A 25922-nucleotide genomic window follows, 5' to 3' on the forward strand; every position below is an offset into this window, starting at 1 on the left:
TCATTTTACCTGCTACAATATAGTACTCACTCTGAGTTTTAGTGTGTGGTGTTCATTGCTAAGGTGTTCTATTTCTGTCTCTTTCCATGTGTCACGATGGCATCTGAAAAAGCTACCACAGTTTTACACATTTATAGGTCAATTTACGCACTGGTGTTGGCAGTCGAATGTATTGGTTTTAATCCAGTTCTTTCTCCAAGTAAAAACAGGAACAAGTGTTGTTTTCAAATGAGACCTAACCCAAATATAGACAGAGTAAACTTTTGTAAAATCTATGACTTTTAGGTTACCGGTAAGTACTTGTGCGTTGAAAGTACCGCTAATTCCAAAGAAAGTTTATAAAGTCAAAGTCAATTTATAACTTAAACAATGACACTCGGTCGACTATGTTTTTGAACCGCTCAATAAACACAGCAACGCCAATATACATAAATCTGTTTATGGACTGTTTTGTTTTGAAGAAAGAGTGTGCATACTGGATGGGAAAGATGTCTGCTTATCTCTCAACTAGATTCCAGTTAATGTTATTCTAATGGCTGCTATGAAATCTGAGTCTGTCAGTGTGTCTTTTTAAACAGGCTCGTGAGTTAAAATGGAAATAAAACAGCCATGAAGCTAAATGGGTATCTACCAACAATCATAATAAAAATACAACCCTTTTTTTTATTTCCCAGATTTAAAAAGTTATTATATTTTAGAAAAGTACAAAACTGGTGTAGAAAAAATGGGATTGGGATTGACTAATCTCGGTTATTGGCTACAAAGGCAAGACAAAGTGGGTTAGGGCTACTGTCTTAAAAGATCTATATCAATCCATCCCTTATTTACATTTATACTTAAAGAAAGGAACACAGCAATGCATAGTTTCTGTTGTCGTCCTGAAAAGACAAAAACTATAAATATATCCAAAGTATAACAAGTTCAAATATTATTCTATACTACTGTGTACCAATGCTATTTGATCCTTCTCAGCCACTTATGTTTTTACTAAAAGCTTAAAAGCCTCCTGGTGCATGAGAAGAGTGAGGCAAGGTGCAGTCAGTCTCTATCAGTCTGTCTCTTCTTCTTATCTTGTTCAAATTGTGAAAGCTTTCCTGAGCACAGCGGGGAAATAAACGCTACATCGCTGGCTCTACATGGCAGTGAGTGAATATGGTGAATGTGTGTACTTGCTCCCCTCACATCAGATATAAACCTGATCTTGTATCGCAGACGCAGCGACTTTGGAGCAGATGAAAAAGACACCACGAAATGGCTTTGTTTTTGTGGCAGGATTTATGCTGTAGGTTAAAAGTAATACACCATGCAGTCATAATGTATTACGGTGTCTATTGTATGTAACATTAGGCTATACTGAAGCATGTATGACCTCCACTAAGGCATTGATCTTATGGTATATAGGTCATGACTTAAAGCAGACCTATTATGCAAAATTTACTTTTCAGACCTTTTAAACATACTGTAGTGGTTTTCTCTTAGCATTTATTCCCCCAAAGTTGTATAGTAGTGATTCTTGCAATATATAATCATTTATTTTCAAGACGCCATATTGCCGATCAATCCCTGTTTTCATACGCCCTCTGTTCTGTACTTATTTCGTTCTCCAATGTTATTTTCTTAATACGTACAGAATTCAGCAGTGTTGTGTTGTCATTTTGGTATAAATGAAAAAAAAACAAACACTGCTTGCTATCGTGATCTGTAGCTATCCATCAGAGCTTCCGACTCTTCGCTGTGATGACATTTACGCCGACGTCAGCTCCCATTGGGCAGCACAGTTTTCTAATATGGAAGTGAGCGGACCTGTTTATTTTATTAAGTCATTTTAGATTAATATTGCTATTTAAAATGCACAAATTATAACATAATGATCCACGGGTGTCACAGATTACAGCGATATAGCAGACCAGAGCACAATAGGTCGTCTGTTAAGAAGAGATGTTAACAGTAAGTGCCTCTTCATCATTAGCTTGCTCAACGTATTTAGACTGATTCATGTACTGTATGTTTGAGTGATTCTGTATTGTGTTGCGTCTGAAGAAAATTTCAGTTTTCACCTAACCCTCATCTCCGCCTACACTCTGTCCATTATAGTTTCAATTACATAATGAATTAAGACTTTGAATCACAGGGCTCAATAATGTTGTGTAACCATTTTAAAAATAAAAATACACATATGCAAATCTGTTGCCTTTTACAGTCAAATTTCCAGCTGAAGAGCCTATAAGAGCCATTTTAGATCAATATTGCGGAAAAAAAGAGAAGGATTTTTAGCTCAGGTATCCTAGTTCAAAATATCTTAAAACAGAATACATAATAATGGTTAGAAATCCACAAATAATTCACTACTGTATGGGTCTACTTTGCAATACTGAAATTTGAGTTGCCATGGACACCCTTTGGAGATATATTATATGTACGGTAGCTTGCATTATCCTTGTTTTCTTGGAGTAATGCCAAAGAATACTTGTTGCTCCGCTTGTTTGCTGTGCTCTAAACTTCTCTTCTTATGTTGCTTAAAGTGTAAAATTCACCTTCTGTCTGTGAAATAAACCAAACTGACCCAGTATTGATTTTGCAGTTTGACTGTACTTAAATCACAACCGGCCGTATGTTATTTTCTCACACTTTGTTGAAATTTAATCGAATCTATAAAGGTCCACGGTTCGGCCGCTACACATTACATAGATCTTAAAGTCAGACAGGCTTTAACTGTATTTGAGTAAACTGGATTTTCGTGGTTACGTCTACGGCTCGTACGTTTTCCTCTCTTTCTCTCCCTTCCCCTATATTTGCCTTTTTCTTCGCTGTAGCATTTACAGTAGTAGTGTGTTTATTAAACCAAAAATTTAGCCAAGGGGTGTTCCATGTATGTATGTAGCCCTTCTGCCTCCTCCAGAGACATTAGACATTCATTTTTTTTCGATAGATTTAAAAAAAATATTGAATAAACTAAACATTTGAATGTGTTATATAAGGACTGATCAGCTACATGGAAACTAATAAACATAAAATACACAAAGTTCAGAATTTTAAATGTATTTTATGTTATGAAAATAACCAGTGGTGGAAGAAATACTTGATTTTGTTAAGTACCTCTGGATGCTGGATAATTACTTAAATAAAAGTACAGACACCAGGGCAAGTAAAAGTACCACAAAAAAAATTGACTTAAGTAAAAGTAATAAAGTACCTGTGTAAAAAATGTTTAAAGGGTAAATGCGTAGACTTAAAATAAAGCTTCAAATGTAGTGATTTTGCTAAAGATTTGTGCTGAATTTTAATCAACAGAAACAATTTAATGAATCAGTTTTTTTTTAATGCGTATATTTTTGTTTGCTCAAACTATGCACATGTTAAAAATAAACCCTCAGACTTTTCAGCAGGTCTCAAACAATAATAAAAAATAGTTTTACTTTTGAGCCCAGTTAAAAAATGAGGCGGAGTAGAAAGTACAGACACTTGCTCTCAAATGTAGTGAAATGAAAGTAAGATGTAACCACAGTACAGATACCTAAAACTTATACTTAAGCACAGTACTTTACAACTTGTACTTTGTTACATTCCACCACTGAAAATAACCAGACATACGATATAGATCTGTCTTTACACTCCTAATATTAGATTTTTGAAAGTAGGATCATCCCACCAGGGTTTACTTTCTTAGTGGGCTGTTGAGCTCTGTAGATGATAAATACGATTATTATGTACATGCAAAATTGTACCCAGTGTGAGTGACTACCCGCCAAGTGAATTTCTAACCTGTATTCACCTTATTTCAGAAGTTGCCGTGGGCGCTGCCATTGTCATTTGCAATCGACTGCCCATCTTGACAGCAAATAAGTTCTACAGGGACTACAGAGCCGTTTTAAAACCTCCCAGAGAAACGGTGCAGTGTCGACTTGTTGGTCACACGAACATTCAACATTTCACACAAATCAACAGACTTTAAATCACATTTTACCTGCAAAACTTTTCCCAAATTCTCCAGTGAAATAAATGTTTTCCTGCTTAACCACTAAGTACCACCACAGAGAAAGCATTTACGGCAAAAGTGGGCGAGGCGGAACAAGGTCAATAGTTAGCAAACATTTAACTGACATCTTGGAATAATATTGTAGCACACATCATAGTGCAACAAACTGCACTTAACTAATTCAAAAAAGCCAGTAACACATGCAGACAAAACATTAACACACAGCAATATAATTAACAATATAATACTTGAACACATTTAATTGGATCTTTGTCTGTGTCAAGCCCGTATTCACTTTAATTATTGCTTCCAAGACACTGCTAACAGATATTCTCACGTTTTATCTCTATTTTCAAAAGCGAATGAGTTTGGATTTCACACAGATAGTTTACCCAGTAGGTTTTATGTCGCCCCAAAATGGAACGCTTTTCAAACCGTGTAAGCCACAGACAAAGCTAATTTGTTTGTAGAATATTACTCGAATAATCTGATAAATGCAGAGGCAACCTGAATCATTTATGCGATCTATCTAAACAGCTGACTGGAACAAGCTTGAGGACATAATCAAATCCTTGTACAGAAGTATACTGGCACCATTACAATATAAAAACACAATAATGGAGTTTGGGAGTTTATTCCCGCAATAAAATGTGCTACAAATCAAAAATAAGCTCTGCCAAGTGAAATCATTGCCAATGCTTGATGTCTGCTTTAGGTATGGGCCAATATGGATTTTTTCCAGCTGACGGTATCAAATGTTTGTCTTTCTCACGTCGATGTTGGAAAAATGAGTATGAATTTGAAAATATACAGCAAGGCGTTGATGTTAAAGAGGGGGTGTTATGTGCTATTCACTCTATGAAAAACATGCCTGAAGTTGTTTTCTGAATCGTCCGTGCATGTGTGAGTGATCTTGCGGTCTCTCACGGGAACTATTTGAACCCTCCTTTTGGTGAGGTATACAAGGCACATCGTCTCTAATTAATACCACATACAAGCGGAATACGCCCTCTTTACGATGTAGTTACAAATAAACTTTTCACTTTAAAAAAAACAAATAAACTAAACATGGTGTATTTGGGACGTATATACAATTATTTGCTGCATGGTTATGTCAGCATATAAACTAATTGCTAAAAATCTTCTTTTTTTTTCACCAGACACATCAGATGCACTGAGGACAAACTCTGAAGGACACATGGGCAGTGGTAATAAAGTACTCAGTTTTGTTACTTAAGTAAAAGAACAGATACAGGGGTAAGAAGTTACTCAAGTAAAGGTATCACATGAAAAACTCTACCTAAGTAAAAGTATTTAAGTATTCAGTCAGGATGTTACCATGAAAGTAGTAAAAAATAACCTTTCAAATCAAATGAAAAGTACTTTTTACTTCTCAGTCCAGTTCAAAAAATGTAGTGGAGAAGAAAGTACAGATACACTCTCAAATGTAGTGAAGTAAAAGTAAAAGAGTAAAAGTATAGATACCCAAGAATTCAACTGAAGTACTGTACTTGACTACTTGTACTTCGTTACCTTCCACCACTGTACATGGGATACAGAGACTGGGAAAGCTTAGAAAAAAATCTCAGTGCTAAATATCAGATAAATTTTTTTTTATTGGACCGACGAGAGAGAAACCGCTCTGATATCAGTTGAAACTTTAGGCTCTCGCTGTTCTGTCCTGCATAAACCTACTGTGATACTGACCAATTAGTTTGTACAGCGATGTGTTACTGTGAAGACAAAGCTGGTCTAAAGGATACTTCTAAGGTTCTGATCTCCCGCTGGACTCATCGCTCACTCCCGTCACCGCGTTGAAGTACATTGCCACTTCAGCAGGTTGCCCAGCGCTCGGCCCGATATAAATTTAACAAGCTGTCCGCACCAATCTGGGGCTAAGGCTACTCGGGATTCCTGTTGAAAATGGATTTAGTGAGGAGTCTCGGAAAAAAAGTGAAACAAGCATGAAAAATGGATGAAGGGTTTGGACCGCTTCCTTGGATGTATTTGGGATCATTATACCGGACAAGTCGGCATGGCTCCGGGGCCGGAAAGTCAGGCCGGTTTCTAAATGAGATTCAATCATTCGAAAAGAAGAAGTGGCATTTACTTGTAGAAAATGAGACCGGGACAAAATCAGCTTAGCTCCCCCTGATGGCGTGTAGGGTCCAAGCGGATTAAGTCATGACCTTTAAAGTGCGCTATTTCTCATGTATTTAAGGGAAAAATCTGTATAATGACATGTGATAATGGAAATCCAGCCACAAACGTCCGCGAGGCACTGCTTTCTTTTTGCTACTGGATAATAAAGGATCGTCATGCTAGGAAGGGCATCTGATTTATGTAAAAAATCAGATGCAAGTAATGCAAAGATGTTTTACTGTGAAAGAAAACTAAAATCTATGCCTAAGACATTGGAAGTTTTAGGCTGATATTACCCTGTTTTGTGTATTCTAGGTTAGGTTAGAATACACTTGTACAATTTCCTGTGGGGAAATTTGACCTCGAAATCATTGGAGCAACCAGTCAGGAGCAGTGTGCGCCCCATCATTAATAAAAAAAATAAAAAAAAATACTAATAAGCTTAATACTAGCTTCAGAAAGTAGTGCCATTATCCAACCCCATATATTATGCCCTATATTATGCAAAATATTGACTTTTGTGAGCTTTAAGTCATGTTAGAATGTTGTTACCTCCTCAAAAACATACCTGGAGTTGTGTTTTGTTTCATTCATACATGTTTGAGTAACCCTTGATTATTAGTCTACAACTCCAAAAGCTCAAAACGCTCTGTTCCACCTTGTGATATCATGTAGTTTTCAAGTTAACAGCTACATTTTACCTTTAGTTCAGTAGAGATGAACAATTCCAGGGCTGAAACTATCCACATTATTCTCTTGAAGGTGTATGGAGTTTTAAAACACAGTGGAGCACTTCCTGTATTACCACATGATGACATCACAAGGTGGAACAGAGTGTTTTCAGTTTGAGAGAAGAACTCAGGCTAAACATGCAGGATTTACGTGTTAAACATGTTTGAATGGAACAAAACACAACTCCAGGTCTGTTTTTGATGAGGAAACAACATTATAACATAGACCAGGAAATAGTGTAATATGGGCTTCTTAAGTTATAGATTAATATGGCAGGTTTGTGGAGTTTATCCCTTAAACATAATGCTAAGTTTCAACATTTGTGAATCATGAAGTTGGATATTTCTTAGTGAACCTCCTATAGAGTTATACAGGCCCCTCCATCTGAAATGATTGCATCCTAGAACGTGAACACGACCTATTGTAAACATCTCGGCGGTTGCATATCAAGCAGGCCACTATAGAAGATAAAAAAAAAAAACATACAGTAGTTGCTTAGCATAACACGTCCGCTCAGATCCTGATGAAAACCGAACGTCGCACATAATCAGAGCTCACATTCCAAGCCTGCATAATAAATCGGCGTCAGAGTGAATAACTTATGATCTGAGTCACAAATTATTTTAAACCAAGTCATTACTGGGCTTGAACTGGAGAAGCAAACTCAAAGTGAGCCAGTTGCTTTCCCTCTACACGTCTCCATTTATAAAAACTTATTACGGGACCGTTTTCCTGGAGTGTCTATGCAAATCATCTAGAGGAATACATTAATCATCGCTGCTGTTTTGTTATCTCGTCTGAGTAATTAACAGCATGAGACCGAAATGGCTCTCATCTGCAGGCTTGTGCGAGCTAAAAACGCCTGTTAACCTTGTGCATGAATGAGCATCTTCTGTGTAGCCAGCCTTGCATGTTGGAGACCTTGGCCGTAATAGTTTTTAAATATGCATGAGCTCCCGTGCAAGAGTTAATTTACAAGCTCACCAAATGTATTCGTGCTATAATTACGAACTATTTTTAAGGGCACACAAATTAGCGGCTTAATTAAACATGATCGGAGAATGAAACACTTTTGATAGCAATTACAACTGTTACAGCAGCACCGGTTATGAAACAAATGGCTCTGATCTGCTTCTCTCACTAACTGCAGACAAATATAGTGCTTTGTGAAAGCAGGGAACAAATCAAAACGGCTCACAATAAAAGTAATAATCAAAGAATGCACGGATGAGAAGCTGCGTGTTGTTTTACGTTCAAATCTTGTATGCGTCTGATAGAGTTTTAGCATAGTATGTTATAAGTGTTTTGTTTTGCGATCATGATATTATTGCGATAGTCAGAGGGGGGTAGTACTCAGTTGCATTTGCTCCTTTGTGTTTATGTGAGTAACTTGTGCTTATTTAAAGAAAGAGTACTTTTCGTTGCTCCTCTCACTCACTTCTCACTGTAAGCTTTATTTTGACAATATATAATGATTTGAACGTTTGTTTCTTGTACTGCTTCTTAATATAAATATATTTTTTCTCATTTTTGTGCATTATTTCATGTTTAGTCCTTAACTTCAAATTATAAATCAGATGTTACGTTCCGACAGTTACTCTTTAATATACTCTTAAGTAGAAGTTTTACCAAATATGTTTTACCTCTTACTTAAAGGGCCTATATTACACAAAATTGACTCTTGTGAGCTTTAAGCCATGTTAGAATGTTGTTACCTCCTCAAAAACATACCTGGAGTTGTGTTTTGTTTCATTCACACATGTTTGTTTAATCTTGCATAATTAGTTTGTGTTCATCTCCAAAGATCAAAATGCTCTGTTGCACTTTATGATGTAATCTAGTGATAATATTCAAGTTAACAGCTACTTTTTACCTTTAGTTCAGTAGAGATGGGCAATTCCAGGAGTGAAATTATCCAAATTATTCTAGTGAAGGTGTATGGAGTTTAAAAACACAGTGGAGTACTTCCTGTTTTACCAGATGACATCACAAGGTGGAACAGAGTGTTTTCAGTTTGAGAGAAGAACTCAGCCTAAATGTGCAGGGTTTGTGTTAAACATGTGTGAATGAAACAAAACACAACTCCAGGTGTGTTTGTGATGAGGAAACAACATTATAACGCACATCAGAAAACAGTGTAATATGGGCTCTTTAAGTTATTTCTTGGATCACTACTTTGTACTTGATTATTATAAAGTAACGTTAGATTTCCTTTTTTTTTTTTTTTTTTTTTTTGGCTGCTCTACCCACGTCTGCTGATATTAATATACTTTTTTGGCACATGAAGTTCAGTTAATTAAAAAAAAGCACATGTCTTCATTTGCTAGTCAATCTAAAAAAAAAAAAAAACAACTCAAGATGAATAATGAAAATTATGAATAAAATAAGCCTTTTTGTCCATTTTACTTTCCAAAAACAGTTCCCTTCGGTTCACTTCAGTAAAATGGAAAACTGTGCTGTTTGTGTATTGAATATATAGATACTTTCGCTATGTGTATATGTATGCAGCCTTAATGGTGGCTTTTGCTCACGACTAGCGCTCCCTTTATGCGAACATGCTCATTGTACACGTAGTTCATTTCATATTCTGTAAACCCGTTTGCTGTTCTGCCTCTCTCTTATGTGCCGTTGTTTGAATACATATTTGCACAGTGTTTGTCTGCAACGCTTGAAGGCACTAAATAAAAGGGTTCTTGAAGGTTGTTGCACTTTCATGGTAAGTGACTATTATGCTGGATTATTGGTTTGGATCAAATAAAAACGTGTAGCAAAGGGATTTAGACCACTTAAGATTCCATATGCAACTATATAAACACAATGAAACGCACATTTGATCTGTGTGAGAAATACAGTGAGCTGATGTCGACGTACTGTTTACTAAAGACTCTCCAGACAAAGAACTATTGCTACTATTTTTATTTATATACCTATATACATATTACTCTATGGCAGTGGTGGAAGTTCTCAGTTTACTTTCAGTACAAGTAAAAGTACAGATACCGGAGCAGAAAAACAACTCAAGTGAAAGTAAAAGTATCACATGAAAAAAATCTGCTTATGTAAAAGTTAAGTAACACTGTACTTTAAAGAGGAAAACATAAAAGTACGCACATTTTAGGTTCACATTTTGAGGCTTCAAATGGATTTTGATAAAGATTTGTGCTGAATTTTGTTAAATAGAAACAATTAAATGGATTGTTTTTTTCCTAGCTGAATTTATTTGTATATTTTTGTTTGCTCAAAGTACGAACATGTTAAAAATAAACCCTCAGCCTTTTCAGCAGTTCACAGACAATAATAAAAGGCTTTCACTTTTCAGTCCACTTAAAAATGTAGTGGTGCAGAAAGTACAGATACCTACTTTCAAATGTAGTGAAGTAAAAATTGTGCTTAATTATAGTACGCTTCTACTTTTACTTTGTTACCTTCCATCGCTGCTGTGCGTAGAAGTGATATTTAACTTCGATGGAATACCTAGTTGTGATTGGCCCTAAACAAAGCAGACAAATCCACTTTAGAGAAGAGATTAGGGATGGCACAAATGGCACAAATCAATTACTGACAGTATCTGCCTGTGACCTCATAACTATTTCCCAGACGTTGCGGCAGCCTGAAACAATTTATAGGTAATTAGACAAGCATTTCTCTGTGTTATTGTGTGAAAATATGTGCTGAACAACAGGTCAGGCCCAGTTTCTTTTTTGGATCAGTTCCAAACCCTGATAAATAATGCGGTACCTGTTGTAAATATTTATGTGAAATACTACGGTAATGACTGCACACTAAGAGGCAGGTGATTTTATTTGATGGCCCTGAAGCAAACATCTCACTTAAGCACAAGATTAGCATGCAGTACTTTCCATTACCTATATACACACACGTCAATGCTTATGTTTGGGTTTTACTGGCGCTGATGCATTGCGTACATAGCTTAAATTCCACAGCATTATGATATCTAAAGCCAGAGCACTGAGCGGGGGTATCACCTCACGTAACCCGTGCGCTAGACTGCAAACTAAGCCTTTAGCAACTGCTGAGTGCTTCGACCAGCGTGAAGCAATGCAGATGAGAAAAAGCCCTTTTATTAACTATTTATGGAAACATCCTGCGCTAAGTGACCGTGGCCACACTGCGATGGATACTTTATACACTACAGCAACACACGATTCACCCGGGCCACAGTCAACTAAAGAACCGATCGATTACTCTGCTAAAAATGACGGATCTCGACGACCCAAATTGCGCTCACGTGACTACATGTGTTACGGGAGTTCATGCAAAAATAACTATTTATGCAGGAAAAAGTGCAAAGACAATGTATTTATATGGTAAAAATGGTCACTCAAAGTACATTCTCAAACACATTCGTGGGTGGGTTAAGTGTCTTGCCGAATGACACAGCGATAGTATTCATTTTGTAGGAGCTGGAATCGCACCGCCAACCCATGAGGGAGTGGATCTAACTGCTCTACTGACGATGCTTATGTCGAGAGTGGGAATCGAAACACCAACGTTCGGATCAGTGGACAAACACGACCAAGCTACTGTCGCCCCCCCAAAGCTAAATCCACCTTTTTACATATAAATACCCAAAAATAATCAAATATTCATCTAATTCGCTCACTCCATTTATGCCATTGTCCTATATTAATCCTTATGATCTAAATCAGCTCTACTATTCACTGCGTTCCATGTTCCCTACTGTGTTAACATTGTGCTCATTGTTGTGCGCGGCAGCATATGCACAGAAAAACAAGCCAAGAATACCACTGCGCCTTCTCTCCCTCCGCGCTATAGCCGTTCACTCGCTTTATTCACGCATCGGAACAAGATGGGCCCTGACTGGGAGCACCGGGTAGCCCTCCCTCATGACAGTTTGAAACACTGCGTCTGCCTGTTGTGTGCACACGGAGAAATAACCAAACGTGTCGGCTAATGTGCCATTTTGTGACATGGTGTCCAGGTTCAAACATCTGCTGCTTGCTACGAGTAACACTTACATGGTGCGTTATGGAGACAGGTTGAACAATGAACGATCAAACGCGCACAATGTCGGTGTCTGGATTTTTGAAAATATAGCTGGGAATCACAGGGGCACTCATGGTTCGACACGATACTATACATGTGGTTCTAGGTGTTTACAGTACACTTAACTTTAAACAGTGACTACGCGACATGTGCTATATGTTAACTTCCTCAAATAATAGTGCTGCCACAACTTAATATTGTGAAATGTACCCAGAAAATGTGATATATTGACACCACAGATGGCCACAATATCGATAACAATACAAAAACGATGTATTTATATGGTAAAAATGGTAATTGGTCACATTTTTATATAGCGTATTCACACTTTCAAGGTACTCAAAGCTCTTTCCATCAAAAAACACTCACATATTCACACACACACATTCATACGCAATTGTACGCAGACACAGGGAGCGAGATGGTCGATACTGTCAACAAATTAGTGACTTATGTAGATATCAGTTTAATTTTGAACCCTGAGGTACATGTTTTCCTTATTGCATGAAGGGAGCTGTACAAACTAATACACTAATATGGCAACACAGTAATATCATAATAATCTAACAGTCTAATGGCAGATAATAGGTATCAGGAATGTTGGCACTGTTGGCATTCAATCAATGTTTGTTTATATAGCACCCATCAATAGCCTAAATGCTGCACAGGGTGTCACATTTTACTTAGGACTCAACTGGTAAGTAGTTAAACTGTTTATTGTCCAGTAGTAATGAGGTAAATGTGGTAAGTATCAGGCTGCGGGAGGCTGGCAGAGAACAGCAGAAGGGCGGATCCTGATACAATGGGCTTAACGCTCATTCAGATAAACAATAAGAGCGCTAACGCAAGGAAATCCAACGGAAAATTGACCAACATTACTTAGTATTTTTGCGTATTTCAGCAAGGTACAAAAATCAAAAAGCACATTGGTTAGCTTTGATGTGGTTTTCTTGTATTTTAATGTCTTTTATTTATCTTGCAGACAGTGCGTGCGACTAGTCCAGTAGAAAGGACATCATAAATTGTAATTTGTCATGAGAAAAATAGAGCTTGGCTGGCAGTTAAAGATATCGTGCTGGCTGTACCACTGAAACCCTGTATCCATATCTAAAGCAGTTACACGGGGCTTTATGGTTATATTATGGTTACATGTTGGACTAAAAGAACAATGAGAGGTGAGGGAAAAGTAGCAGCACAGAGACTGTTCCTCGCGTGGGCGGCCGGGGGGCAGGGCTTGTTCACGATTTGGCACCGCTGATAGCTGCCTGGCTGCTAATTGTAGCGTGACCGCAGGGAATAGCACTGTCTTTCACTAAAGCACATGGGATAAGAGCTGGCGCATGTGTATTAAAAACCTCTCTCTCAATGTCAAGTCTTTTTATATCTACATTTAAGCAGTTCTAAAACTCCAACACAAATAACTTAACCTTTCTGCCTCCTCACACCACAGGCCACAGTGAGCTACATCATGCAAATCTATTAGGAAATACTAGCATAATTCACTCCATTAGAGCACTGAGATGCACTGACCTTTTAAAATAAGCTTGTAATTGAGTAAACTTGATGAAAGGACTTTTTCACGTTTTGAGTTGTCAGCCTTCGTGAGTTTTTAATTAACTCTGCTGGCACGCTGCTGTAGACTTTTAGCATTATCACGTACCTATTCAGTTGGCAGGTGCTTTATTTATCACATTATTTGTTTGTTATTTTATCATTTTTACAATCTTGTATTTAAAGAAGTGGACTACGGGAGTGTGACGTCGCCCATAGCGTTCGGTTCCAGTGAAATGAAGCACATTGAGGCCACGGGGGTGAATTTGGAGGCTGTTGAAGGTAACGCTTTACAAAGAACTGATGCCAATTTATAAACCTTAGAATGAAACAACCATTTTAACTTGTTGTCGTCTTTACACCAGAACATATCAGGGCATCGTGTGAACAAATATAGGATTTCTAAATTCATCATGAAATGGACAATACAACAAAAAATTTACTTCACTTTCCACTTTTCCCAGCTCACTCAAACCACCAAGTCTTTCTTCTTCAGGAGCTTGAGAAAACTTCCCATTTTCTAAGGCAAGGGGAAAGATCTCTGTGTGCAGCTGTGCCATCAACACTCCTGCTCAAATTTACTCTGACATAAAATTCAGTCTTAAGTGTATCTTTTTAATTGAATATATGTTCGCAACTTGGGTTTAGCAAAAATCTCATTCAGCCGCTGCTCTTCATAATTGGACACCAGTTTTGTTCTAATTCTGTTGACGCTGCTCGGCAAATTGTTATGGAATATTGTACATACTAAAGTTGTCCTTCAGCAAAAACAGCCCGTAGCTCTACTGCCCAGGGTGACTTGGGTTTACTCCACTCAAAGTCCTTTTTAGATACTCTATTATCAAGCCAATTAATAATCCGATTCCACAGTAGGTTCCCAGCCCCTATCACCCTGTGCTGCCAAAACTGGAACAAACTTGTGCACTCCCAGGAAACACCTAATGGCTCTGTTTTCCACAACATCCCCTTCTGAACTCTTATATGTACAGTTTAAGGGTCCGACGCTTGTCTTCGGGGAGATGTTATTGTTTTGCCTGAATGTTCCACAGTGGCATTACACATATCTATCACGCATTCATTCAACATATTTTGTATTGCTCAAAAGTACCTGTAATATTGTAGTCTTAGTGTGAGCGGGGTCTCCTCTCTATAGATCTGATCTGTAACTTGAACTAGTGGCATCACCTGTTTGTCTCCATGGTGATAGATAAGTTGAATGCCATATTGTGGAATATTTCAGGCAAAATAATATGATTTCCAAGGGGGTATACTGCACCTTAATGTGGAAAGTAAATTATAGTCAGACTTTGCAATTAATCAAATTTAATCAATATTGAGATTCATTCACATCACATTTTGAATTTGTCAGAGATTATCTTGGGTCTTTTTAATCAAGCGTTTTATATCCAGTTCTATTTTAGTAAAAGTATTTGGTTTGGAGCAGACTTCAGACTTTGGAGAAGAATTTTTATGGTTTTAAAACTTTTAACTTTTAAATGCTGCCTGTTTATGTTCAGGAAATTGTGGTTTTAAACATTTTATTTGATACATTTAGACAAAATAAAAATGAAAAAAATCATGATTTAACAAAACAAGGAACAAACATAATAAACTAGATTGAATTGATGGCATTGTGCTTCCAATCTGTGACCTCTCCACCTTTGTGTCTTGTTCATGGACACAACAGAAGCGAAAATCACAGTGGGGATCGAACCACAAACCTTCTAGTGATATAACCAATTTACACCCTACCCCACCTAAGTCCGATAGCAGCAACAAATACATATCCAAAGACTTCAACAAACGTAAGTGGAGTAAGATTGGCGCGTTCCTCTGGTCTTTTGTTACATGTGCACGTTCTGGAGTTGTCACACTGATCAACACAAACATCGTCCTCCTGACTTCTCCCTTGGTCCGACCCACAAATCGAAGCGTGATTGCTGGGAAGTATCGACGCCGCGGGCTCTTTTAAAAAGCTCTCTCCGCTCCTGTCACAGCATCTGCGGCTGATGTGAACGGGAACGCCACGAGCTGTGTTACTTTAGCATCAGAGGGAGAACACACATCAAAGATCAATACAACCATTAAGGCATTTCACTCCATGTGTTGAACAATGACTGCGAGGGAACCAGGAAACGTGGAGATGGTTGAGTGAAGCATCATGGAGAGGGAAAAAGTACAGTATAAAACTTGATGTGTATGATTTTGGCTTGTTATGGCTGTTGTAGTGAGACAAACAAAAAGAAAATAGCTTTAAATTTAATACATTAGGGCTCAAATTAATGCAAATATTAACAAAAAGATGGGGTCAACTTAACCATAATTGAACAAAAATAAATCAAACTAACCCAACCAGGCACAAGAAGAGGTGTGTTTAAATACAAAAGGACTAAACCAAAAAGGCAAAGAAACAATAAAACAAATAATCATAACTATAACAGTGATTGATAAATTACCAAGGCAAACTAAATTAGTGAAAGTAAATGCAAGTTTTGTTGTCTTAGTCTTGGTCCAGGTGGGCTCTGCCAAGTTCTTTTAAGGGACTCCCTCCTCCTGCACGTTTTTTTCTTCTGGCAACTCAAAAGAAACAAGCGTAAGCACATTTAGACAGATATTAACAAAAATGTCTGCATCCAGATTAGAAAAGAAACTTGAACTGTGTGTATTTTAATATAATGAATATGGTAAAGTTATATGTAAAAGAAATGAAAGAAAAATACTGACACTATTGAATGATGGCTGAGGTATTTACCACAGATATCACCAGAAAAAGTGTTGTGGTTGTGCACGATGCTTGTCTCCATGGAGATATTATTGCTTTGCCTGGATTTTTTCACAGTATAGCATTAAACTCCATGAAGATGAGCAGATGGTCCAACCAGGCCAGTTTACAGGTCAGAGCTGTGGAGAGTAATGTACATGTTTCTCAAGCAATAAAACACCTGTAATTGAATAGATGTATAACATATATAAGTGTAATGCCATACTGTGGGACATTCCATGCAAAGGATTAACATAAAGATACATTTAAAGGTCATATATTCATAAAAACTGACTCTGATGCTGTTACCTCCTCAAAAACAGACCTGAAGTTGTGTTTTGTTTCATTCACACATGTTTGAATAATCCAGTCTGTCTACATCTCCAAAGCTCAAAATGTTCTGTTCCATCTTGTGATGTCATGAAGTAGTGGTTTTCAAGTTAACAACTACCTTTTACCTTTAGTTCAGTAGAGATTGGCAGTTCCAGCACTGAAATTATCCAGTCAATTCTAGTGAACGTGTATGCAGATTAAAAACACAGTGCAGCACTTCCTGTTTTACCGCGTGACATCACAAGGTGGAACAGAGTGTTTTCAGTTCCACTCAAAACTCAGCCTAAATATGCAGGATTGTGTGTTAAACATGTGCATGAAACAAAACACAACTCCAGGTATGTTTGTGATGATGAAACAACATAAAATAGATCAGAAAATAGTGTAATATGGGCTCTTTAAGGATTTTTGAATGAGTAGAAATTACACATGACAAAAGCTATGTATAGTGTGTATTTAGTTTTACATCTGTCTTTTTTTAACTTACACCATTGTAGGACCATCGTATATCAGACTGGGACAAAACTAGTAAACCCACCTGTAAACAAAACCAAACTGAACTACGCGAACGTTTTAAACATATTCACTCTGCTTCTTTCCCTTGAACATTTCTAAAAAGCACCAAGAAATACCAAGCCCATTTTGCCTGGCTGTATTTCAAACAATCTTAGTATTTCACGCTGACATTTAACTTGACATTTATCCACATCAAACCCTTAACCCAATATATTTGACTAAAAACACAGGTCACATTGTTAATTTTACCCTGAACGATGCCTGTAATAAAAAGCCTACTGCCTTTTTTACAAGAGCTGCCAATAAATCCAGCGAGCGCTTTACTCACAGCGCTCTGGGCCGATCTTTTCTGTTTGATTAAACTTTGCTCCCCATGGTATAAAATATCCAAAGGCACTTAGATTTCAAACCTGCTCTGCTCCATTATTGACACCGCAGTAACCCGAATATCAACTTAAATGAATGAACTTCACTTCTTCACCGGTGTTGGACTTTGATTTGACTTTGAGAGGAGATAAATTGAAACGAAGGTGGTTTTGGACATGTTTACAGATGACGATGGCGACGTACACGGCTGAGCTCATTCGAAGTCTTCCAGTCTATAAATAATTGTCTGCTGCTCAACATGAAACAAGCAGCTGTTGTTTGAAGTGCTGCCTCCACTGTACAGCTTAAATGGTTTTTCAGAGACCACAAGAGGAAGTATGGCCTGGTAAAACGACATTGCTCAATTTTTACTACAGGTTACAACTTGATTGGTTAATTTGGTGGTTTGTTTCCATGGAGATGTTCTTGCTATGCCTGGAATGTCAACTTATTCAACAGACGACGCCGCTGGGTCAGATCTATGGAAAGAAACCCCGCTTATAGTAAGAATGCATGCTTTTCGAGGTAATTTCGAGCAATAAAAACACGTGGAATTGTCGAGATAAATACGTTTAATGCCATGCTGTGGGATATTACAGTCAAAGGTCAAAGCAATAACATTTTCATGGACATACAGCTAAGTGGTTTCCAGAGACCACAAAAGGAAGTACGACCTGGGAAAATGATATTGCTCAATTTTACTACAGGTTACAACTTGATTGGTTAATTTGGTTGCTTGTTTCCATGGAGATGTTATTGCTATGCCTGGAATGTCCAATGTCCAACAGTTTGTTATTCAACTTATCACCGTGGAGACAAACAGGCGATGCCGCTGGATCAGACCTATGGAAAGAAACCCCACTTATAGTAAGAATGCGTGCTTTTCGAGGTAATTTCGCTCAATAAAAACACGTGGAATTGTCGAGATAAATACGTTTAATGCAATACTGTGGAATATTCCAGTCAATTAGCATTTTCATGGACACGTGCAGGTAGTAGACCCCACTTCCTCACCTCCATCACAAACGTTATATGGTGGTATTATGGTAATATTTTTATATAAAGTAGTCGCTTTTCCACCTTCAAGGCACTCAAAGCACTCACCGATTCGCACACACATTTATACATCAGTGTACGCAGACACTGGGGGTTAAGTGTCTTGCCCAAGGACACAACAACAGGATTCATCTGTGGGATCTGGAATCACATCATCAACGTGTGGGTCAATGCGTTTGACCACTACCAATGATGTTTATGTTTCAGATAAATGCGAAAACACTCAACCAACTGAGCAACTGTTGCATATAGTGTTCCCTCATTATTCAATTTGGGTTTTAATTTGATGAAACGCGGCGTATGAAGTTGTATCTTTGACTACTTTTGTAAGCATCGATTTACAGGGATTACAACATGTATCCTTGTAAAGTACACAGTATTCATCGTGTAACACAGTCACAAGACATTTGCTCCACTGTAAAATCAAGTCAAAACATATATTCCATTTAACGGGCCAAAACATGAAGCCACTAACTGATGTCAGTGTTCTGTATATGTGTGAAATGATGCTAACTTTCATGTAGCGGCTCATGGTTTCCCCCGAGAGACAGTCTGTAGCTCGAGGCCCTAGAGTGTGTGTCTTCTCGCCCGCAAATTGGCACCAAACTGCAGTGAATTAGTCCATGGTGTGTCAGAGAGGCGGCAGAAAGCCCTATAGGCCAGAGCCGTGGACTTCTGTTTCCCCTCAGTGACAGAAAGGCCGGCAAATGATGATGTCTCAGTCAGAGTGCCGCTCCACTGTACTCTGCTGGGACTAGACAGGGACACGGATGGTTTCTATGTACAAAAGTGTTGCATCTTGTTTAATAAATGTTAGCAAATAGCATCAATTTATCTGTCAGAAGGACAATTTCAGAGACTGCCGTTGTGCCGCTGTCAAAACACGAGCTGATATAACGTGCATATTTTGTCATAAATAACACTAACTCGCTACACGCTGAATTTTAAGCAGTGTTGGGAAAGTGGGCTAAGGCGGGAATCTGTTCGCAAAGGTTGGAGAAATCTGTTAGAATAAGAAGAGCGCGCCGCGATAGCAAAGGTAAACGTCTCTCCACAGATCTGACCTGCTGGTTTCCATGTTTAATTCCATACCGCGACAGTAGTTGAGTTGATTCAAAGGTTGAGGGTTCATATCCCGCTCTTGGGATATGAACATCATTGGCTGATCCGTTGACCCACAGGTTGATGGTGCGATTCTAGCCTCCAGAGATAAATGCTGTTGTTGTGTCATTGGGCAAGACACTTAACCCCCAGTTCCTTGATGTAAAGCGCTTTGACTGCCTTGAAGATGGAAAAGCGCTATATCAAAGTGACCATTTACTATACTGTGGAATATTCTAAGCAAAGCGATAACATCTCCATGGCGACAAGCAAACAGTAGACTCTCCATCAGAAGTGTTAGTCCACCTTTAATCAACTTCTAATACAAAAAAAAAAAAAAAAAGCACATCAGTACTACAAACCTACAAATACACGTAATTTCCATGTTCATTTGGCAGAACACAATTTCACTCTGTTCTAAAATTGTAATGCTCTAGTTAAAAAAAAAAACACAAAAAAAAACTAAATCTAATCACAATCCCAGTATTGGTAGCAATTAGTCTCGCTCGCCAAAACATGCAGCTCCAGTGTCTAGCCTCGAAGTTTCTAAGCACAATTTCAAAACTCAACTCGTTCAAACTTTTTCACTTTTTCATTTTCGTTATCCGTCTCAAAATAGCTCCAGAGTGACATCCGTCGTCCTCTTCTTCCTAACAATTTCTTCTTACATACTGCATCTCCACTCAAACCAAATATTATTACATTCAGCTCAATGTATTTTCTCCTGTGCCGTTTGAGGCTCCGTGTGTCTGTACAACTGTCTACGGTACTACAGTGAAATCCACTCTATTGATTTGTGCGCGACTATATTCTGTACAAAAGGTGCCGCGGCTTCGCTTGAGAGAAGACTTTTCTTTATTTCGTATCCCCGTGTTTGGAGTCTACATCACAATCCTGAAGTAATGAAACGCAACCCTCAATGCAGCCTTGACCCTGCGCATGTTAAATGAACAGTTATCTAGAAAAGAATGAGAAACAGCGGCGTCTTAAAGATCATAAAACATGCCTCCTGTTAAGTTGGTACAGGGTTAAGTATTTCATAGTGCTTGACTGGAAGGTATAGGAGCTAGAGACTGAGGATTAAGCCCACAGCAAATTGTAGCATGGAAGAAACAGCTAATCTCCTCGCTTCACTCTCCCCATACCTGCCCCCGAAGTATCACCGGCGCACACACTTACTACCACCCTATTTAATCTGCTTTACTGAATTAGTTCTTTCAAATGTGTTCAAACAAAGAGGTGTATTCACAGCAGGTCAAAGGTTAGAGAGACGCGGAAGTGACACCAGCTCAGGTTCCTGTTTTTGACCGATGTACTAGACTTATCTGAAACAATAATGAAATCTTTCTGCAGTGATGTTACATTCGACATTTTGATTATAGCGAAGTTGTTTTGTGTGTAAAAGCAGCTCTTTGTAACAAACATCTGCATTTCATGAATTGTAAACCAGCAGTGACGCTTAACTAAATGATATTCTTGGATGCGAGTGCGTTTGGTGTGGTCGGAGAGGCTGATGGCACAGTTTCGCAGCCTCGTTTGCGTCGCGCAGCTGTGACTACTACTTATAACAGAGTATAGAGTGAATGAATAATGCATGAAACTGTAAAGCAACTCTGAGCATTAAGAATCAACTAAATCACCTCTATTTTTTAGTGGCTATAAACTGCAACAAATTGTTTTCATCAAATAAGATGCTACCGCTTTTTAAAATCACCATCTACGTTATTTTAACAGTTAAAAGTTATAATTACGTGACGTTTCCTGCAAAACCGAAGCTATTTAAGTGTAAAACTAAACTTGTATACTACATTGAATATTTGGATATGGTGGTGGCTGCTTTCTGTACTGTGAAAATGAAATCACAACAGGGAGGATTCAGAGCAATATCCCCACACCTCTAATGTATTCTGCTCACACCTCCCTTTATGAGCTCCTCACCATATTAAGCTGCTGGTATTACAGTAACACTATATCATTTCACACTCTTACTGTCTGACTTAATATTAAGAAGTGCAAAGCATAGGTGCCTTTGTCAACAGAGGTCATCGGGAGAGTCGACTGCTGACTCCCCGTTTAGAGGAAGTTGTACAGTACTTTTGCTTTTAAGGAGTTCACATATTTCTGTAATACTAAGCGTGCGTATGAAGTAGGGTAATGGTTTCTAATGAGTGAAGTATGGACGAGTGTGTAGTGCAATGTGACAATTAACTTACCCAAAACAACAACTATATGAAGACTCTTGGGCTATATTGCTACGATTAATAGCTTACGTTAAAATCAAGTTTAAAAGAGTAAATAAGCACCTGAAAAACCTCTGACTTAAGGTGATGAACTATATGGACTAGTGCAACTGAGATATTTGTAACTGCACAAGCTGTACTAAGAATTTGTACAGCTTTCTTGTAATGTACAGTTTTATCTGCAGACCGAATAAGTCAGAAAATGAAATAATAACGTCACTGACACGCATAAGATTCAGTGCAATTTGCTGTCAGTCCTTTTTAAAATGTAGATGTTTATTGTTTGTATTGTCACTGTCCCCGTCTGTTTTTAAAAATGGACCAGGAGTCCGAAATAAAGATGAACTGAACTGAATATGTGTTTCTTTGCAGGTCATTCATTACAAGCTCTATGCTAGCGCACTTAAACATGCACGAATTAACATTTTAAATTGCGGCTTTTGCATTTTGGAGTTGAAGTGGCAGCAGTGACCAGCTCATAGAAATAACCAGAGTTGTTATATAATTAGCCTTGTCCTCATTTCTGGTGATTGAAATACAGTTCTGTTTTACTTTTCCTCTTCAGACAATTGCCTGGATTTCCCATGGGAACCTGTAGAAGCCCCCTGCCCCCCTCCCTCTGTCTGCAGCCTTGGAGGACATGGCACTGCGGTCAGGGTCAAGTACTGTGACCAATATTCACTGCTATTACTCTGGGCTGGGTGCACAAACGTGACTTCTCAGAGCAAAGGGGAAAGTTGTCAAAGTGTGATAGACATTTGTTTTAACAGTGTCAGCTGAGCAGTGCTTAAGCCCTGATGGAGCATGACATGGGCATGCAGCATGTGTGACAAAGTGTGCCTAACACCACAGAGCGTGATCCCTCCTGCTCTCTTTCTCTTTTCTCACACCAGCTTCCTTCCGAGGCTAAATTGTAGACCAGAAGTGGCGGAAATACGTCAGTTCTTGGGCTCTCTGAAGCTTGACTGTGTGTCTCTTAATTTCGAATGAAGGGAATGAGGTGGGGGGAGGAGGGGCTTTTAATCACTCCTGTCGCTTTAAGGACACTTATCAAAGCCTTATTATGTGCAATAGAAATACCAAGAGCCGCTGAGCAACTGAGCAACCAGGAGCAGGACTGGAGCCGGATTATGGGGAAGTCAGCGCGATCTGAACTGGAACAGACCGCTTCGTCGCCTCATGGAGTTTGATTACTCACTGGATGCCTGTCTTTATTCGGACGGTTCGGATCGTTCAGGGAATACAGCGCGTTGTCTCACTTTGGATCCGTTTCCACTGACGGAGCGCGTGGAGAGGAATATGGCTTAAGTGAACGGGAGTATTCACGACTACACGAGATACGATCGCCTGGTTTCGGACGGATAGGATCTCTTCATTTGACAGCATTGGATCATGGATCGGGCTGGTGGAAAAACAACAACGGGCAGCAGCGGCAGCGACATGATTTCTTTGCGCTGTCTGCGCTTTGCAGCGAGCACACAAGGCTGCCTCATCGCTTGTTGTTATTCCGATGCAACAAAAGTTGCGAAGCGAGTGTAATGCGTGGATTTTGAACTGTTTTGCACCTGCTTGGACGTCGACACCGAGCAGATTCGTGACAAATTGAACGCGTGGATCAGCGTTGCTATCGCGCGTGTGGGATACTTGAACATTTGCTTATCGTAATGGAGATTGGAGAGCTTTATACTCAAGGTCACTGAGTGCTAGAAGGCGATATTTGCTGTTTAGGCACACATACATCTTCACGGTATAGTGCAGCGTAAAATCCCTCGTTCTTGTGCGTGTAATCTTCGTGCGCTTTTGGTTCATACACTAGAGTTGTAATTGCCCAGTTTTTTTCAGCTCTCTAACAACATGGATGGGAAATTGAAGCAGGGAGCGGGTCGCAGATGCCGGACCAAGCGGGAAAGGGTGCGCAGGTTGAGGGAGGCAGGGAGCAGAGAAGCCCGCTGCAGCCCAGAGCCCAACTCCTCCTGCTCCGACAGGGAGGGACACAGTCCAGGGAGGGACACCGCTAAAAAGGCACCGCGCCCCGCAGCCTCCACCAGAGCTCAGCCGCGGACCCCCAGGAGGAAGAGGAGGGAGTCCAGTTCACAGGAGGAGGATATCATTGATGGATTTGCTATTGCCAGTTTCATCAGCCTGGAGCGTCTGGAGGTAAGCACGCGCTGGATCAGCATTGTGATGACCTTATGCTGTGATGTGGCTGTTCATCTGTGGAGTGGCTCCTAAAGTGTGCATGCTCCGGGCCCCACTCACACTCTGCATGGAGAGGACTGGTGATTGTCTGTCATTAAGAGCTGATTGGAGGTCAAGTAGACCCTGGACAGGAAGGGAGCTGCCTTTTGAATGCTGCTTTATAGATTGGATAATGCATGTGAAGTTGGCATTGACAGTGACAATTGGGCTGATGATGAGTTGTAGAGAGATAATCCAAGGCAAATAAAGCTATTGGCATATCTTGTTATTGTTAGATAGTGATGGCAAAGCTTTATGCAACTGAGTCAGCAACAGTTATTGATCAGTTCTGTCCTTTATGTGTGTGCCAGTTTTGTGGACACTGTCTGTGGTGTGTGACTATTGATGCTATAAGTTCATGTTTTGTGGTTTCTCGTTGTAACCCAAACGAGCTTCTGGTTGCAGGTGTCTTAGTGTTTAACTTTCATGTTTTTGCATTGGTTTATCTTGGCTTTACATCTCACTGATTTCCATCTGTCACATTTGATGCCGCGTATGCAAATATATTCATGTATTACCATGTATTTGATTCCTAATACCAAGTGAATCGTGGGGAAGGGGGCCGCTCTCTGGTGACATCCTCTAATCTCTTTATCTCATTACGTCCCAAATGACAAATAAAACAGCTCCCAGTGGGATTTTTCCGGCTGACATTATTCCACAAATCATTATGGGAATACGGGCTAGTTGAATTATGGCGGTGTTACTAAACAGTGCTGCGTACATACATACACACAAAGGACTATATTTTACTATGATGACCTCATTTAAAAGCCCATGGATCACAGCTGACGCCACCCTCGTTGCAACCTCCATGTAAGGTTTAGCAGTGGCATTAATCAGCCGTGATTGACTACTGCCTCCTACGTCTGTGCTTAGTCAGTGTAATATCATGGTACAATGCAGATTTGCAGAAAAAATAACAGCGTGACATCCCCAGTGGACGGCTCAATGGAGGAGTCATCAGTTTGAAATGATCATTAATTCGACACACCTCATCTGTTAACAAGTTCAACCTGTTCTGGTCACCGCTAATTACAGAGCTTTTTCAATTTGGCTTGGACAGCACTTGTAATGTAGATAGGAGAAGTGGTGAGCGGTTTTAAAATGAAAGCTGTCATACTAAACATGACATGATGTTTTTTTAACGGATCAGCCATAAGATTATGACCACATACAGAAAATGAAACTTACAAACCGAATAAGGACATATATTTGGCATTTGGAGAAGTTGGTGTTTAGAGCCACACATGAGGATTTTATTATAAACCTGTGCAATTCCAATAAAGATCCAATAGTTTCAAATTGTCAGTGATCAGCTAGAGTTTTATAATCACCTGTCAGTAAGGCCATGTAGTTTGGAGCAGAGTTCAGACTGGAGGAGTACATTTGGCAATTTTTTGTGTTAAATGTCCTAGATCAGGGGTGTCCAAACTATGGCTCGGGGGCCAAATGCGGCCCTCAGACCAATTTTTATCAGCACTCAGGTCTTTAGTTGTACTGGCCCAACTGCTCATAATCAGTTCTTTTTACGGCAAATGTGAGTAATCCTACCAATATAACCTAAATAACATCACATTGCATTGTCATACAGACCTAATAATATTTCAAGCCTTATTTAAAGTATGTTAAATGCACCATCTGAATTATCCACTGTGTTGATCACTGGTCTGTGGCCCTCCGTGTCAAATATTTTTCAAGATATGGCCATCAGTGCAAAAGAGTTTGGGCATATCTGTCCGTGATGAAATGTCTTGTTTATGTACACAATTAAGATTCAGTGCCATATACATTTTTTACCTGGGAAAAAAAAACAAAACAAAACTTTTTTGTGAAATTGTGATTATTATTATTATTATTATTATTATTATTATTATTATTT

General features: G+C 39.0%; 1 protein-coding gene across 1 annotated transcript in view; it reads left to right on the forward strand.

The window, feature by feature from the left end:
* Positions 1 to 22768: 22768 nt before the first annotated feature.
* Positions 22769 to 25922, forward strand: part of fbrsl1 (fibrosin-like 1) — a 352410-nt gene continuing 349256 nt past the window's right edge. The window contains exon 1 of the mRNA XM_055223996.1: positions 22769 to 23959. Coding sequence (XP_055079971.1) covers positions 23657 to 23959 — 303 coding nt within the window. The 5' untranslated portion in view covers positions 22769 to 23656. The remainder of the gene's footprint in view (positions 23960 to 25922) is intronic.

Source organism: Periophthalmus magnuspinnatus, chromosome 9 (assembly GCF_009829125.3).
Source record: "Periophthalmus magnuspinnatus isolate fPerMag1 chromosome 9, fPerMag1.2.pri, whole genome shotgun sequence".
Classification (NCBI taxonomy): Eukaryota; Metazoa; Chordata; class Actinopteri; order Gobiiformes; family Gobiidae; genus Periophthalmus; species Periophthalmus magnuspinnatus.